The sequence below is a fragment of the Rhinolophus ferrumequinum genome, chromosome 9, assembly GCF_004115265.2.
Source record: "Rhinolophus ferrumequinum isolate MPI-CBG mRhiFer1 chromosome 9, mRhiFer1_v1.p, whole genome shotgun sequence".
In the NCBI taxonomy this organism is placed as follows: domain Eukaryota; kingdom Metazoa; phylum Chordata; class Mammalia; order Chiroptera; family Rhinolophidae; genus Rhinolophus; species Rhinolophus ferrumequinum.
In genome coordinates this window covers 30731159-30748214 of record NC_046292.1, presented here as the reverse complement: position 1 = coordinate 30748214, position 17056 = coordinate 30731159, and the positions used below count along the sequence as shown (strand labels likewise).

At 55.1% G+C, this 17056-nt stretch overlaps 1 protein-coding gene across 24 annotated transcripts in view; it reads right to left on the bottom strand.

Moving 5' to 3' along the window:
* PTPRF (protein tyrosine phosphatase receptor type F) overlaps positions 1-17056 on the bottom strand; it is an 86793-nt gene that overhangs the window by 66943 nt on the left and 2794 nt on the right. For 18 of the 24 annotated variants that reach the window (XM_033115073.1, XM_033115089.1, XM_033115086.1 and 15 more), the window contains exons 2-4: positions 12528-12604; positions 12349-12445; positions 5712-5847 (exon numbers count right to left, since the gene is read on the bottom strand). In XM_033115073.1, the coding sequence (XP_032970964.1) occupies positions 5712-5847; positions 12349-12372 (160 nt within the window). In that variant the 5' untranslated portion in view covers positions 12373-12445; positions 12528-12604. Of the gene's footprint in view, positions 1-5711; positions 5848-12348; positions 12446-12527; positions 12605-17056 lie in introns of those variants that run through there. The other 6 variants (XM_033115085.1, XM_033115095.1, XM_033115096.1 and 3 more) reach the window with 2 other exon arrangements.

Sequence of the window (17056 nt, the reverse complement as noted above, 5' to 3'; positions counted from 1 at the left end):
GGTTTAAAGCTCTCTGGTAACTCCATCTGCCTCTTTCATAGCGATGCTCATGGTTTGTTAACATACGTGTGTGAGGTTATTACTTTTGCTCATGGTTTGTTATGTACATGGGGAAGATACATAACATATACGTGTGTGAGGTGCCTACTTTTTCCACATTTGAGGGAGTATTTGAGTCCTAGCCGCTTCTCCACCTAGAACAATAGCCCTGGTCAGGGCAGACACCACGCATGCCTGCCTTGCTTCCTGCCCTGTCGCAGTGCCAGACCTAGTTGCTGGCACCCAGAGGTGTGGAAGGAATGAAGGAGCGACTGACAAGTGAAGGCCTGAGGCGGATGGAGTCTGCAGCCCCTCACACACCAAAGGGCAGCCCCTCATATACCAAAGGGGAGCCCCGCCACGAGGGAGAGAAGCCCAGGATAGAAACCCTCCTTGGCGCCTATCTCAACGTGTCTGCACAGTAACCAGAGACTGGAACTTGCTGAACCGGAATGGCTGGGCGAGTGTGCCTGGGGGGGTGTGGGGGGTGGGGCAGGGCCTCAGCGCCAAACAAAGAACCAGAAACTGGGGAGAGCCAGGTACGGATCATGAGGGAGAGCCAGAGAAGGGGAAAGGCCTTAGAACTGTGTGGAGGCTGGACTGGGCCCAAGGCCTGAGCCATGGAGGAGGCAGAACACCCCTTGGAGGCTGGAGGGGGGCCAGTCCCCAGCCGGGCCCCACCCACCAGACTCTGGGAAGACTAGCAATTGCTGCCCAAGCCTGGTGCAGCCCAGGGGGCAGGCCCTTCCCCTTAGTCTGGCCTCATCCCTGCTTCCCTCGAACCCACCCTTACCCCTACCTCCACCACACCAGAGGCACCTCACACAAGCTCAGGAGCCAAACCAAACTGCAGCTCACCCTTGCCTGAAAGCCCTGCCAAGCCTTTGCCCCTTCTGTTCACCAGGTGGACTTTTGGGGAGCACAAATCTGACCACGTTTCTCCCTAGCTCCAAACCCTGTGTTTGTGTGTGTCCCCACCCCCCATCCCCCACCCCACGTTTTGCTCCTACTGACCTCTCCAGGCTCACTTTTCTTGACACTCAAAAAGGAGAATCTGCCGTGGGCAGAGCACTGTGCTGGAACACAGCTCAGCCCAGTGGACTCGCCAACCCCCACCCAGGCCTACTCCAACAGGCCAGGCCCGTGGGCACCTCCTTGACTGTGCGTGTGCCCTGCCCCTCTCAGGCATCCCCCCTCCGCCCAGCCTGTGGGAGCTTGCTCTGCATCACTAAGCCCCTGGGGTTCCCATCCCAGCACCGATCATCATATGCCATGGTGACTGATCAGGTCCCCAAAAAGGTGGGCAAAACTAGGCAACTTGACCACTCTGCCCAGTGCTGACCCACAGCTGGTGTTCAGTGAGGGTCTGAACAGAGCTTCTGAGACCTTGTGCCAAGAGGGGATTTCTGCTCCACCAGAATGTGACTCTGCCTGTCTCCCCCTCCCACCACGTGGGTGGCACAGGCCTTTGGGCAGCAGCTTCCAGGAGCATGCCCTGTGACACTCTCTGGCAGCACAGACGCTGAGTCCATGCAAGGTGGGAGGGAGCGGCCTATGAAAGCAAACAGTAGGCTGGCCTGGGGGTGGGTGGGCATACTTCCCAGGGTCCAGCCCTGGGGACAAACTGGGCCACCTCCAAAGTTCCTCCGTGGGAGACAGAGGGCTATTTTGTGCCTTCACTACAGAGTACCCATACACACTACACAAACAGCACACGGAAGCAGAGAGCAGACACGGAAGCAGAGAGCAGACACGTAGCAGCAAGGGACTGCCAAGCAGGGGAGGGAGCTCCTGAAGAGGCGGATTTCCCAGGCAGGCCCTGAACTGCCTAATGAGCTGGGGACTCATTAGTGCTGGCTCTTGTGACTGCTCCTGGCGCCCCCCAGAGGGAGCCTGCTCAGAGACATCCCTGTGTTCTCCAGCACACACAGGGAGCTCTACTAGGTCATGGCCTTGGAGGGGGAGCACATACTAGGTGCCGGGTGCCTTGAACACGTGACCTTAGGTAACCTTTCCAGGTAAGAGTGATCACTCTCATTGTGCAATAGAAAAACAGGCCTGAGAGAGAAAGCAAGCTGCTGGAAGTTCCACAGAGGGCAGAGTCTAGACGGGCCAGCAGGTCCTGCCTACCCACCTGTAAGGACAAGGGGGAGGACATGCGGAACGTGTGCAGCACCCTGCCATGTTCCAGCTCCACAGGCTCTGGGCGGGGGGGTGGGGGTGGATTATGACAGACATTGGATTATCCTCAGCTACTCAGGCACTTGTCCCCATCTACCACCCACCCCTCCAGCCATTAGGCATCCTGCTCTGGGCTCTAAGATTCCAAGTAACTGGGCCATAACCAGGACCCCCACTCATACCTTGTCACCTGGTCCTGCATCCCTGCCTCTGTCCCAAGCAGTCTGGGGACAAACAGGGATAGTTCTCACTGTGCCTCTCCCATAAGCTCCATGGAGGAGCCCAGGCTCCTCCCTGCTTCTTCCCCCAATCTCATCTCATTATGCAATGACCCCAATTGGCAAATGCCCACTCACCCTTCAGGGCCCCTCTCTTCCAGGAAGCCTCCCAGCCTTCCTCCTAAGATGCTTAGGTCACTGCCTCTGTGCCCCAACACAGCACACACTGTAGTGACCCACACTGCAGGTTCCAAAGGCAGCAGGCCTGTCGGGATTCTTCCCACCTAGCACCTGACACACACGGCAGATCAGCAGAAACCTCTTCCTGTTCAGGACCACCTCTGGCCCGACAAGCTTCCCCCTCAGAAGCCACCAAGCCCCATCCTAGGGGAGTCACCCAAGCCCCTTGTGCCTAAGTCCCCATCGGAGCTGACTCAGCATTGGCATGGGGGCCTCTGGGCTAACTCTTGGCAGCTGTTTCTCCACCCCACTTCCCTCCGTTCCCCTCAGAGGCCAGGGCCCCCATTCATTTGTCTCGTTAAGAGGCCTATAGAAACACATTTGTCTGCTCCACGCTCCACTGCTCCAGTCGTCAATTCTATGGGGTGCCTGCCCTACCTTTTGCAGAAGCTCTGTCCATGTTTGCCGCTCGACCCTGGCTAGAAGTCTCCAAAGCCCAGCCCAAGCCTTGCCAAGACAGGGGGACAGATCTAAAAGTGTGTGCAGAGTAAGGGAGGCCTGTAGGACAGACTCTGCCTCCCGGGGCCAGGTCACCATGGCCCCCAGCCCAGGTCCCTGTTCCACAGCTCTCTGCCTGGAAGCAGTGCCCAACTCACCTATTTCAGGGTCTCCAGCTGGTTCCTACATTCAAGACCCTGGCCTTTGGGCTCTGGTCCTTAAGGGAATAGCATGACGGTTCTTGGACTCTGCTGTATAACTGTTCTGCTCTGCCTCAATTTCTATTGGGGGTCCAGGCCTGACTCCACCCCTTCACTTACTCAGCTACTACACACCAGGACTTAAGCTGGACAATAGCCTGAGCCCCCCAGAACTCACAGTCCAATGGGACAGGCAGGCCCAAAGCAGATGGTCACAATCATGCAATCCGAGGGGAATACAGAGGAGTAGCACAGGCTCATGGAGGAAGTGAGGCTCCAGGTGAGCAGGAACTGGTCAAGTGAAGGGGATGGGAAGTGTTCCAAGCAGAGGAAACAGAAGGAGCAGAGGCCTGAGAGCACGTGAGCAACTAAGAGAAGTTAGCACGGCAGGGGCGTGGGGTAGTGGGCAGAGTGCAGGATGAGACTGGCAGAGGCTTGACAACACAGGGCCTGGAGAAGGGCTGAGACCCTTAGGCTTGATCCTGAAGGCAACAGGGGAAGAGAATGAGGGGTGACACAATCAAGCTTTCATTTTGCAACGTGACTCTTACTTTGGAATGGAGAATGGATTAGAGGGAAGAGAATGGAGGCAGGGAAGCTATCGGGAAGCTGTTACATACAAAAGCCCAAACCAGAGCTGAGGGTGGCTTGGGTGAATGCAGCGGAGAGAGAAGTGGATGCATTCCAAAGATATTTAGAAGGTAGAAACAAGAGAACCTGGTGATGGATTAGATGTGTGGGGTATGAGGGAGGAGGCTGGGAGGAGGCCCAGGTTTCTGACTTGGGTGGCTGGGTGGGTGGTAATGCCATTCGCCAGGAGAACACAGGAAGACGAGCAGGTCTGGGGGGATGAGAGTGAGGGGTACAGGTTGGGGCATGTTGGGTCTAAAGCAGGAGGGGAAGGCAGTTATTCTCCTAGGATGTGTCGACTCTGAAAGCCCAGCTGGGCGGTCTTCCCTCTGCCCTCAAGCTCCCATCTGAAGGCCCTGAGAGTGTCCAGGGTGAGGGTAGGGGAGCAAGACAGTACTGCAATGTCCGAGAGCGACTGACCACACCTGACTCTCGCCAAGCCTTCACCTTCCTGCCAATGTGGGAGTCACACCTGATGACTTCTACCCCAACCTGCCCCTGCAGGCTCAAGCTCTCCCAGCAGCACCAACCAGGCCTGGAGATCACCCCCACCACCTAACCCCACCCTATTCAGGCTTACCCAGCCCTCTCATTGCCAGCACCTCAATGCTCCCAGTACCCCTCACCCCCACACCCAGGAGGAATGCCCTCCCCTTCCTCTTGCCCTTCTAGCCCTACCAGGGCTCAGCTTAGGAGGACAAAGGGCGGGAGCTCTAGTCCAACCCCTCACCAGATCTGGTCCTGAATAATTAATGAGCCATTAGGAGAAAGGGCCTGGGTGGGGCAAGTAGAGATCTTCGCCTAGAGACTTGGAGAGGGGGAAACCCTATGGCCTGCTGACCCTCAGGGTGACCCCTGGGTTGGCCCTTGGCCATCTCTGGACTCCTGACAAGCTGGGAACAACCTCCTCCCCCAAGGACCTTGGCTCCGACCTCGCCCCTCCCCCTCAGTGTACAGATTGGCTAAATAGGCCCTGTGCCCCGCCTCCCACCGGTAACCAAGCAGTGGTAACCATGGTGACGGGGCGGGCTGCGGCCAGTCTCCCAGTGCCAGGCAGGGGGAAGGGCACAGGAAAGGGACCAAAGTTCTGAGTTGGATCTGAGCAGGGCACAATCCCACCTCCCCCAACACAGACAGACAGACAGAGGGGTGCTGGAGCCCAGCTTCCTCCTGGCCAAGTGCAATCTTCCCGATTCCTGGGGCTGAGGGGCTGGGAGAGGGGGAAGGGCTCAGTATCTCCACACCTGGATACCCAGGGTCTAGCCACGGGAAGAGCTCTGGCTTGTGGACCCTCTCTGGACCTCTGGCTCCATGTGGCATCCCATTCCCACACCTAGACACACTCCGTGTGTTGCCCCCCCCATTCCCATGCCAACCCCAACATGGCTCATGCTGTGCCTTCTGCGCGCAGTGGCAGACACAGCACACGCCTGAGCACGTCACCCAATGACCACATGAATCCCAGACATGTCTCACCCCCAGCCCATAAAAAAGGGTCACGCTTAGACATGCCCCACCCTGCAGTGCCTTAAGGGACATACGGGCATGCCACAGGATGCACCCAGGAAGCACGGCGCTGGGGCACTCCTTGGCTGGGGACTCGCCATGTGTGTGGGGAGGTTCTCTATGGGACAGAAGGTGTAGAAGGGTATCTAGCCATCCTGTCTCTACTAGTAGCTGGTCCTGTTCTCCATCCCAGAGTCCTGCTAGGAGGGGGGGATGCCTTTTGACCTGGAGATCCCACACCTTGAGGGGTCAGACTTACTGTCACCATGGGCGCCCGCCACCAAACCAAGCATCACCAGTGCAGGCACAAGGGGCACCATTGTCCTTCCTGGGATGGGTTCAGGGGTCATCCAGGGCTCAAGCACCACGGCCAGCCACAGCCCAGGGCAATCTACCTGTGATGGAGAGAAGGGCAGAGCCAGTTAGCTGGTATCCACCAATGTCCCTATTGCCCATCCGTGCCACCTCCTGGCCGCACTCACACCCAGACCCCCGCTCATCCTCACTGAGCATCCAGAGCCCAGTTCAACAGACCCCCACTTTGGACTATCCAATGACCACCCAGACCTTCTGACCCGTGACCACCCAGGCTCCTCAATGATCCCCCAAAACAGCCAAATAGTCACACTATAGGGAGAGAGTACAAGAAGCCAAGGGCATTCCTTAAATCTGAATGGGGCAGGGATCTACTGAGACCAGAGGATGTGCAGGGATGCGCCATCCCAAACACTGAATTTCCAACTTGCCTCCATAAGGGGACAGGAACAAGGAAACGAGGTCAGAGAGACAGAGAGACCAAACAGAACAGGACAGGGAGAAGTTAGCAGACACATACAGGCTAGGGACTTCCGAGTCCCTGGGGCACCCTCTTTCCCCTCCTCTCCCAGCAGGGAGGGAGGAGGCAGGGGGCCAGACCCCACATGCTGAGTGCAGACCCCAGAGCACAAACTTGATAGTGGCAGACAGGATCCAGGTATCAGGGGCTTAAAGCCAAAGCCACAACCTGTCCGGGCTCGCCAGGACACGCTCTTAACAAGTTGCAGCTGCCCGCCTGGCCACCCTCGTCCTACCCAATTCCCATGGCACCTGCCCGTTCTAAAGGGAAATTACAGGGAGGCCCTAGTGGCCAGGAATGGGGGTACTGGACCCTAAGATTCAGCCTCACACCTCCTCTGTCCTTGTCCCAGCAGGGTCACAGGCAAACTTCAGGGCGCCACATGTTCAAAACGGCCATCCGCGCTGAGGCAGGACCCTGGGCACAGGGCAAACTGTATTTTGGATTGGCTGAATGCCTCCAGGCCTGGTGTTCCCTCCCCACTCTGCCGGGCACCTGTGTGAAGCCTTCCGCATGGCCACACCACCTCGTACAGACACACTGCTCCCGCTCCCCAGCCCCAATGGGGAGCTCCCGAGGGTTTCCTTCCCAAGTCCCCCACATAGTGGGCTTTAGGGGATTCACATCAGTGTCCACCGGCTTTGCTCATGCCTTGCTCTGGGCAGGGGCTAGCATATGGCAAGTCCCTCATTAATGCTCTAAAAACACCACAGGACATAGAGGGGGAGTGACTGGTGGGGAACACATATTGGGGCCCAGCACTGGTACCCACTGACTCTGGTGGGAGAGTCAGGAGGCAGCGGACCCTCAATTATAAGAGAAACTGCAAGGTGGTGACAGAACCGGTGAACACGAAGGGGCAGGGCTCACAGACGCGTCTGCTCCTTCCTAGAACCTGGAGCCTAGTCTCAACTGCAGCACTCAAACAAAGGTCATGAGATCAGGGGACAGCAGGTGAGCAAAGGGACTGGGACAAAGCAGGCAGGACTGTGAAGTGGAACGGGGCTGAACACAAAGGGAAAAGGGTGGGAGATGCCCCTTGTCCCAGATCTTGCCAAAAGTCTGAGACAGGAGCTGAGCAACAAAAAGAAGCAAGTTTGAGGGGCCTGGTGGGCATCCAGCCCCATCTACACCACACCTAGGCTTCCGCTCAATGATCAGAGCTCCGGTGGCTGAGACGAGAGAGGGAGCCCCCACAATGATGCCCTGCAGGGCCAATTGGGAATGGAGGTCACATATCACAAAGCCCTGCCTGGACTTGGTCATCATGGTGCAGCAAACAATAGAATTCAACGTCCCAGCAGACATCAGGTGGCGAACTGCCCGGCCAGGCTGGCATGGGGGGCACGGTCCCCTGACACAATCATCCTGTAGTCCCTGGTACAGATATCCTGGTTTATAGCTCAGTGGTGTGTTGTACCAAAGACCAGGGGCAGAGAGGCCTAGTATAGACATCATGGGGGCAATGATACAATATTCAGAGGTTTAATCTCAGGTATAAGCGTCCAGTGTGAACCCCCTCGGTACAGACATCGCAGGGGCTTAACGCGCAGCAACACACATCATGGGGGTAGAGCTCCCTGGGACAGACATGAAGGGTGAAGCAACAGAGAACAGACACTATGGAAGTGTCAGAGCATAGCACAGTCACCCTGGATGTAACTCCCCAGTACAATCACAGAGGCGTAACCCCCTGCAGCTGCCTTGGTACACACGTAGGGTAAGTGTAACTCCCAGGTGCAGACATCACAGAGGTGTAGCCGTCTGGTCCAGACGTCAGGGATAGACCGACAATACAGACATCATGGGGGTGTCGCCGCCTGATAAACATTATAGGGGAAAACTTCCCAGTACATTATTATAGAGGTGAAACCCCCTGGCATAGACATCATGGAGGTGTCAATCCCCGGTACCAATATGAAAAGGATATATGTCCCCAATATAGCCATCACGGGGGCATAACACCAAAGCAGACATCATGTAGGACAATCTTGGATGACATTCTGACCACGGGTGTCAGAGAACCTGGGCCTCTGGTAACCCCACTCCAACATGACAAAGACAAGTAGCCCTTACTTGGGGACTCCAGGGACCCCGGGAATCCAGGTCTAGGGTGTTCAGGACACTGCTCTGATCCAGGAAGCAGAACAGACAAAGGTGGAGAAGCCGAAAAGTTATCTCCTCCCCAGAAAGCTCTGGCAGCAGCCCATGGACATGGGGACACAGCTGCCCAGAGAGAAGGGGAGACACTAGAACACACAAACACAGACACATACTCAGGGAACTACTCAGGCAACCACGTAGCTGCCGGAGCCAGGGCCTCTCCCTCACCAGCTCCTGGTGTGGGCAAGCTGCCTCCTGCCCCACAATCAGCATAGTCCCTGCCCCATGTCAGGCAGTGGAGGCCGCTCCCAGCTCTTGGGGCCCCTTGTCAGAGTCCTGGATCCCTGGGCCTGCCCCCACTCCAGGACTCGGGGTCACCTGTGGGGAGAAGGTGGAAGAAGAGCAGGGAGGTGGGACCAATGCTAGCTAGCCTTGCGGGGGTTGCTGAGAACCTTCTGAATCCAGTGTGACAGTGTTAAGAGCAGACCTTCCCCTTCCACCAGCATGGTGGGGTGAGCCTGGGCTTTTAACGCCTGAGATGAAAACAAGGCCTGAACATTTACACACTCCGACATGTCTCTGAACTGCACTGTGGACCACTGGTTCTACCAAACTGACATACTCGGGCAGGAAAACAACTCCATACTGTATGACACTGTAGAATATAACTGGATGTAATTTTTTCTACATTCAGAATGGTTTTAATATATCCTTTTCCTTTGCTCCATCACTGTAAACCTGCCAACTGCCCTTTCTTGGGAAGAACTGTCCTTTATTCTCAAATTTTGTCCTTGGTGTTAAAATGTCCTTTCTTGTACGGAATGATGGTGATAGCAGATAGCAGTTATTTTTTTATAATGTCCTTACTTGGCAAAATTAAAAATTGCCAACCCCATGTCTGGCCCCCAAGTACTTTTAGAAATTGTACTTGGTTAGTGAAATCGAAGGGAAGAGGAAGGAGGAGCAGGCACCACACACAGCCACAGGATTCAAATATTAACGTCACGGAAATGCATGTTACACAGAGGTCACGTCACCTCCATGCAGCCCAGTCTAACCACCCCTGTCAGCCTCAGAGCACCCCCCCGGACCATATGATGCCAGAGACTGGGGTGGGGGGGGGTTTCCTGGCTGCAGAACAGCTGGGATCATTCTGAGTCCTCCTCATGAATATGCAAACACAGATTGATTTGTTTCTCTTGGGCACGTGTTATTATTCACAAATATTAATTAATCTCCAAATACCACCTGTTCCTACAGCCTCCTCCCTGCCTCCTCCCCAGGCCAGGACCCTGGCTCCCAGGAGGCTGGGGCCCCAAAATGAACACCAGCAGGAAGTGTATCCAGGGCCCCACGGAGCACTGGCCAAGGGGAGAGGCTGGTGCTTGGGCAAGAGGAGCCTGAGGGCAGGGTGAGCTGGGAGCTGTCACCTTCTGACCAGTGAGCCCTTTTGTCATGTCCTGGACAGTTCACCGCGTGGCACTGCAGCAGCGGCCACGGAGACGGAAACAGGCTTGTTACACTCAGGAAGGGAAAACCAACATGTTTCCAGCTCTCACCAAACCAACCGCCGGATTATGACGGGAATAAATCACAGGCTCAGCAGCGACCCCGGCCCGGGGGAAGGAGGCGGCCAGCAGCAGGCTGCCTTCCTCCTGCAGCCGGTTGGCCAGCATCTGTGAGGGCAGCCAGGGACAGCTCGCGTGCCCTCTTGCAGCTGGGCTCTACCCTCTCGAAGCCCTCAGCTTCTCAGTTTCCCCTGGGAATGGAGGAGGGATTAGGAAGAGTGTCCCAGAGTCTCTGGGGGTGTCACAAGGTCCAGCAGAGGCTTAGCTCTGGGGTCAGACCACAGGGACCAGCAGAGGCCTGTTCCTACAGTTATAATCCCTATGCCAACAGCCGCAGCCTCTTTCCTCAGGAGAGTGGAGCCTTCCCTGGGGGAATGCTCACCAATGTGGCTGCCTCCGGGCCTATGAACTTTCTGTTCTCTCTGTGGGGATGAATGCCCTTCTCCTGCCCCCAGCCACCTATTCACCCTTCAGAACTCAGCTCACGTGGCCCATAACTGAAAATCTGGTCCTCCCCAGTTTTCCAGATTTGTACAGATAAGTGAAGGCGGCAAGAAGTGGTACAGACCAGTAGTTCTCAATCCAGGGTGATCCTGTCCCCTGTGGGACATTGGGCAATGTCTGGGGGCATTTGTCAAGACTGGGGATTGGGGTGGGTGGGGAAGACAGGTACTACTATCATCTAGGGGGAAGAAATAAGGGATACTGCCAGGCATCCTACGTAACAGGCCAGCCCCCGACAACAAAAGATTATGTGGTTCAATATCAACAGGATTGAGGTTGAAAAGCCCTGATCTAGACAACAAGATCTTTTGCTGATGCAGCCTAGGGCCCACCCTGGCCCCTGCCCTAGAACCCCGTCCCCTGTGAGCACCCTGGGCCCCGTACCCAAGAAGGCCGCGGCCTGACTTAACTCTTGTTATTAGCTGTCCCTGGGCCTCAGGGTCTCAGAGCAGCGTCCCCTCCCCCTCCAAATCAGCCTTGTCTCCAGAAGCCAAGCTTTACAGCACAACCCACCCCTACCCCTTCAGACACGCCAGCAGCAAGTGGCCTCCCCAGAAGACAGAGGGCTCCACTTGCAGGCATCTCTTCTGGTGCAACTGGGCTCCCAGGTAGGTCTGACCCATCATCTCAGATGGACAGGTGAAGGGACACACAGTATTCCCTTACCCACCCTCCCCATCGGATCTCTCCGACCTGTGACAAGGCCCTTCCTGCTGCAGTCTTTAAATAACCCCAATGGCCATCTCACCACGCACAGGGCCCGGCCCCCAGCAAACACCAAATACACGTTTATTTCCCTCCCCTGCCCAGGCCAGACCCTTCTCTTCCGTGCCTTCTTCATTCAGCCCTCCACGCAGAACTGTGCAGTGAGCCTGCTGGGCCCCGAGCCAGGAGGCAGGCTGAGGAGCAGAACAGTGATGGGCTCTGCCTTCCAGGGGCCCCCAGAGGACCGCTCAGCTAGAACTCACCCTCCCGATCCCACTCCTCCTCCAGGTCCCCATTTCAGTGCCAGCAATGCCATCAAGCTGGGCACCCAAGCCAGCCAGTCCTCCTCTAATTCTCTTCTCCTCATCCCACACACCCACGTGGTCAGTAAGTTTCAATTTGCCTTGCATCCATCCGAACGACCACACTGTCAGGAAAACCTCATCACTGCCCACCTCTTTAGTGGGCTTCCTGACCCCGGTCACTCCCTTGCAATCCATCCTGCACACAAACTCATGCCCCGTTAGCTTACAAAAACGCAAATCTGATCATGTCCCGCAAGCGCAGCTTTGTTTGCTGTTTTATTCCACAGTAGACACGTAGACAATGTTTCCTAAATAGGTAAAAGGATGGGCAAATGGATAGATGAATGCATGGATGTTGCTTCTCTGCTTAAGAACCTTCAATGCCTCCATGTCACCCTCAGGGAAAAGTCCAGAGTCATTAGCCTGACATCCAAGGCCCATCATGCTCTGACTCCAATCTAACTCTCCAACCTCATTCCCTACAACTCCAACCCACCCCCTTGTGCTTCTAGCAGAAAGGAAAGAGAAGTAGACCTCAAGTAGGCAAGGAGGGATGTGCCCCAGATCCTGTGGGTATCCTCCTCTTTCTACCATAAGGAGTAGGGAACAGTCTTTTACATAAAAACGCGGCCAATGGAAAAGAAGACGAGACTGGCGTTAAGTCCCAGGATGTCACCAGGAAGCCTATTTCACACCTACAGCAGCTGACAAGCTGTATATCAGTCTTTACTCACCTCCATCATCCATTCCGGTCAGAAACCCAGGCAGCATCCCTGACACCTCCCCTCCCTCGTGCCCCACATTCAATCCTTCACCATGTCTTGTCTACTCCACCTCCCTAAATAGCACTCAAATCCCCTCCCTCCACTCCATCACCGCCTTCCTGGTCCAGGTCTCCATCACCTCTCAGCCAAACGCACACTGGATCATGTCATAACCCTAGAGACAATCCTTCCACAGGCAGGAGACCAGCCTGTGTGAAAATCCAAACTGCTCAGCCTGTCCCACAGGATCCCTCTGCACCCCTGCCCCCAGCACATTTTGGGTACACTCACCAGGTCTTTGCTTGCTCACACCAGTCACTCTTGGACAACCAGCACTGAGGGCAGGGCACCCGGGCCTCCGCTCCTTCCTGGAGAGAGAGGAAAGGATGAAAACATCAAGAGTTTTATACAGGGAGGACGGATGGCTCAGTTGGTTAAAGTGCGAGCTCTGAACAACAGGGTTGCCGGTTCGATTCCCACATGGGCCAGTGAGCTGCGCCCTCCACAACTAGATTGAAGGCAATGAGCTGCCACTGAGCTTCCAGAATGGCGGCTGGATGGCTCTGTTGGTTAGAGTGCGATCTCTCAACAACAAGGTTGCTGGTTCAATTCCTGCATGGGATGGTGGGCTGCACCCCCTACAACTAAAGACTGAAAACGATGACTGGACTTGGAGCTGAACTGTGCCCTCCACAACTAGATTGAGGGACGACGACTTGGAGCTGGTGGGCCCTGGAGAGACACACTGTTCCCCAATAAAATTTATTAAAAAAAAAAAAAAAGAAAGAATTTCATCACAGCAGACTTTTTGCTAACACGGAAAGACATTCAAAATTTGCTATTTATGCAGGGGGAAAACAGGTTATGGAACTGCTCACGTAGGACGATCCCCACTTAGTGAAAATGCCCATTTCTTCACTTCACTCACTCATTCACTACTCCTGAGCACCCACTATGTGCCAGGCTTTCTTCCAGCCACCCAGCTTATAGCTGTGAACAACACAGACCAAGTCTCTGACCTCCGCAGTAACTGTGTCCAAACTCCTCAGCATAACCATCCTGCCAGCAGAGCAGTCGGGGCCCCACCTCTGCAGCTCCACCTGCCCACACTCCCCTCTCTTCCACCAGCCAACTTCAAGAACTTCTCCTGATCCTCAAAAGTGCCACTTTTCTTCTAGTCTTCCAGCTTTGCCCATGCTATATGCCACTGGCTGGAATGCACTGCCCACGTTCTAGCCAATCTCCCCTCGGATCTCAGAGCCAATGGCACTTTCTCAGGGAAGCCTTCCATGATGTCCCAGACTACATGCTGAATCTTGCCTTGGTGCAATGACCACAAATGTGATGATTTATTTATTTACACATTTGCTGAGTGGTCGCTGAGTCCTGACCACGAGCTCGATGTGCGGCCAGCTGAGCTCCGTATCCCTAGCACCCAGCAGAGACCTGGCACACAGTAGGTGCTCTGTCAAGGTCTGCTGAATGAGTGGATGAATGAACAAACGAGATCACAGAAAACAGCCCAGCCTAGAAGAACCACACCAGCATACATGCAGCCCTCAAAGAAGCTTCAGAAGCAATATTTATTTTTGACTTTCTGCTTCTCTATAATTTTTAAAATGAAGGTGTGCCCTGGGATGCCTCCTCCGCTGGCACACAAGCAGCGACGAAGCCCGGCCCCTTCCTTCTAGATCCATTACTGAGCTCCCACCAGCATGGACACCATCCTGGGTGGGGGTAGGGGTCAGACACACCCACTCCACCTCATCACCGCCTCACCCAGCTCAGCAACCTGGCACCGCTGGTGTCCACTCGAGGCAGACGGCACCTCACAGCGGGCTTCTCCTCAGCCTCACGCCCCCACATGCACACGGATACCCGCCCCACACAGCAATGTCATGGTGGCTCCTCCCAAAGTGGACACACAGGAACGGGCTCAGGCAGCGTCCTTACCGGCCCACACCAGTCTCCCGCACCTGGGAATCGCCCTCATGTCCTCATTTGAGACTGACCGCCTTTGCCAACATGGGGGATGTCCTCACTGACTGAACTCACCAGTCCAGTTCCGTCCGCACTGATCCTGTAGCTCATACCCTCTCCTGCCTCCACCACCCCCTGGCCCCCAAGAACCCACAGCCCTGGGCCTCACTCAGGATGGCTGCTTGCTTCCCTGCCCCAGCCCACTGAGTTTCTCCACAAAGCTCCCTGTGGCCACTGCTCCCAGCACACAGGCTGCCAGGCGGGTCTGGCCAGACAAACCAGCTTCCGTGTCCCAAACTCAAAGGCCCATTTGTCTGGGGACGTCCGCGGGGCCTCATAGTGCCAGATGTGAAGCTGTTGGCTCCACTGCTGCTCAGGGACCCTGGGGCAGAGGGGTAGAGGCTCAGGCGGAGAACAGGGAGGGTCCCTCAAGCCAGCAGGCAATACCGCCATGCCCATGGCCACACCAAGAGTACTGGGCCTGGTGTATGGAGACTGGACTGAAACTGAGCAGGAACCATACCTGGAAAGAGGAACGTGCCCCAAATAGCCTGGAAACAGTCAGAGAACAGATAAAACAGATACTTGGAAAGACCCTAGAGCACACAGAACAGCACCAGGGCAGGATTCTAGAACAGCCATAACAGCACCTGGAATCACACCAGTCCGGGATCAAACTGGCCCCCAAACCACCTCGGCAGGCAATCAGAATCACCCCTCAGTTTCACCAGAACCACGCTAGACTCACCCTGGGACGAGCCCAGAACAATCAGAACTGCTGGATACACCCAGAAGACCAACTAGAAAGCTCCCCAGAAAGAAACTGACTGGTACTGGAGCCAGGTTAGAAATCACTGGTTGGCACCCAGAAAGGCCTCAGGAGGGGTGAGGTTGGCAGCGATGACCAAGATCAGGTAAAAAGGCCTTGGCACCAACCAGGGCTGCCTCCCAACAGGGCTCTCTGTCATCAGTCAGACCTAGAACCTGACCTGGCAGCAGGGCCAGGGACGAACTGAAATCTAGAGAAGCGCAGACGGCCCTCTGGAGCAACCCCCTCTGGCTGCACCAGGAACTGTCCCCAGAAGCAGTGGCTAAAACACTGCTGAGGAGCAAAAACCATCCTTAGATGTGGAGGTTAGGGACACAAAGTCCAGGTGCATCTGGACCTCAGAGGCAGACATGGGAGGAAAGAATCTCTCACTAGATGTCCAGGGTCCAGGCTGGGTAGGGGACATGGGGAACTGAACACGCTGAGGCTGCCCCTTCTCAGAATTCCCTGAACCCACCCCCAACATGGGGTCTCTTCCCCAGGGCTTCTTTTTCTAGTCTTCTCACACCAGCCTACCTGAAGGTCAAAAATACCTGAACAACACATACACGGTCCCATAGACGATGAGGGCTGAGGGCTGGCCACTCCCTTCGTTGAGCTCCTCCAACTTGGTAGCCTAAGCTCAGAATTGTAGCTACTTTAGGTGAGCAGGTGTCCTAACCTTAACAATGGAGAGTTTTTAAAGCCCCCCGCCATTCCGATGGGGGTGGGTGGTTTGCACCACCCCTGTTGGTGAGGATTATAACAACTGCTAACACGGAAATACTGGAAGCCAGGTCCTGTTCTAAGCACTTTCTGCATATCAACTTTAATCCTCATTAAGAACCCGTGGAGGCGCAATATTATACACATCTAACAAACAAGAAAATTCAGAGATGTTAAGCAACTTGCTCTAAGTCACACTGCTATTAAGTGGAGTTGAACCCCAACCGCTAGAAACCAGAGTCTGAGCTCTTAACCACTGAGGCTGTCTTGATGAGTACAGCTCTACACTCAGACAACTCTCCGTTCTTCCTGTGCCCCAGACTTCTCTCTCCAACTCCAGATGCTCACACCCAATCCCCTCCTGGATGTTCCCCCACCCCGGAAACTCTAATGCTGCATGCATCTCAAAGGCAATGTGTCCACCCCTGAGCTCATTATCTGCCCCCTAAATCTACCTCTCCTCCCAACTCCCTAGCTCTGTGAAGGACCCACCCAGTCGTTTCCAGGAACCCGGACCCCTTCCTCGTCCTCACTCCCCATCCAGCAAATCATCCTGTCCCAATAAATGGCCCATGTTACTGCTCTATCTAAGCCGCCGCCATCTCACCTGACTCACCTGCACCCCCTCCTCACTGAACATCCTATCTCCATCCACTTCCCATTGCCACAGAATCCTCACCCCAAGCTTCAATCCTTTGGTGTCTCCTTTCTGTGTTCTCAGAGTAAAGTCACAGCTACTTAACAGGGCATTCAAAGCCCTCTGTGATCTGCTCTCTCTCTGAATACCCCAAAAGCAACCAGACCTCTGAATCTTCACTCATATTGTTTTTTTCCTGCCTCGAGTGCCCTTTCTTCAACTGGAAAACTCTTATTCAGACCTCAAAACCCAATTCAGATAGCCCCTTCTTGGTCTCCTCTGGACTATCTCATCTTGACCTCAACCTGCGTTATCATGTTGAACGCTGTCAACCTTCTAACCTCAGCTCAGAACTTCAATTGCTTTAGGTGAGCTCATGCTGAGCTAAACCTCAGCAGCTTCTAAGAGGTGGGCTGTCTCTTCTACACAGCTGTTAATCCCACAGAAAGCAAGGCAGCCTGGCTGGAAGTGCCTAGCCCAGAGTCTGGCACACAGTCGACAATCAATAAGAGGTTACTGAATTGCTCTGCATTTCCCATGATGCAATCTGTTCCCCCAGGGACCATGAGCTTCTCAAAGGCAAGGCCCTGGCTGCAAGCTTGGTCCACGCACACAGCAGTGTCAGTCACACGGAAAGCGACTGCCACTGCTGTTGATGCACTGCCACAC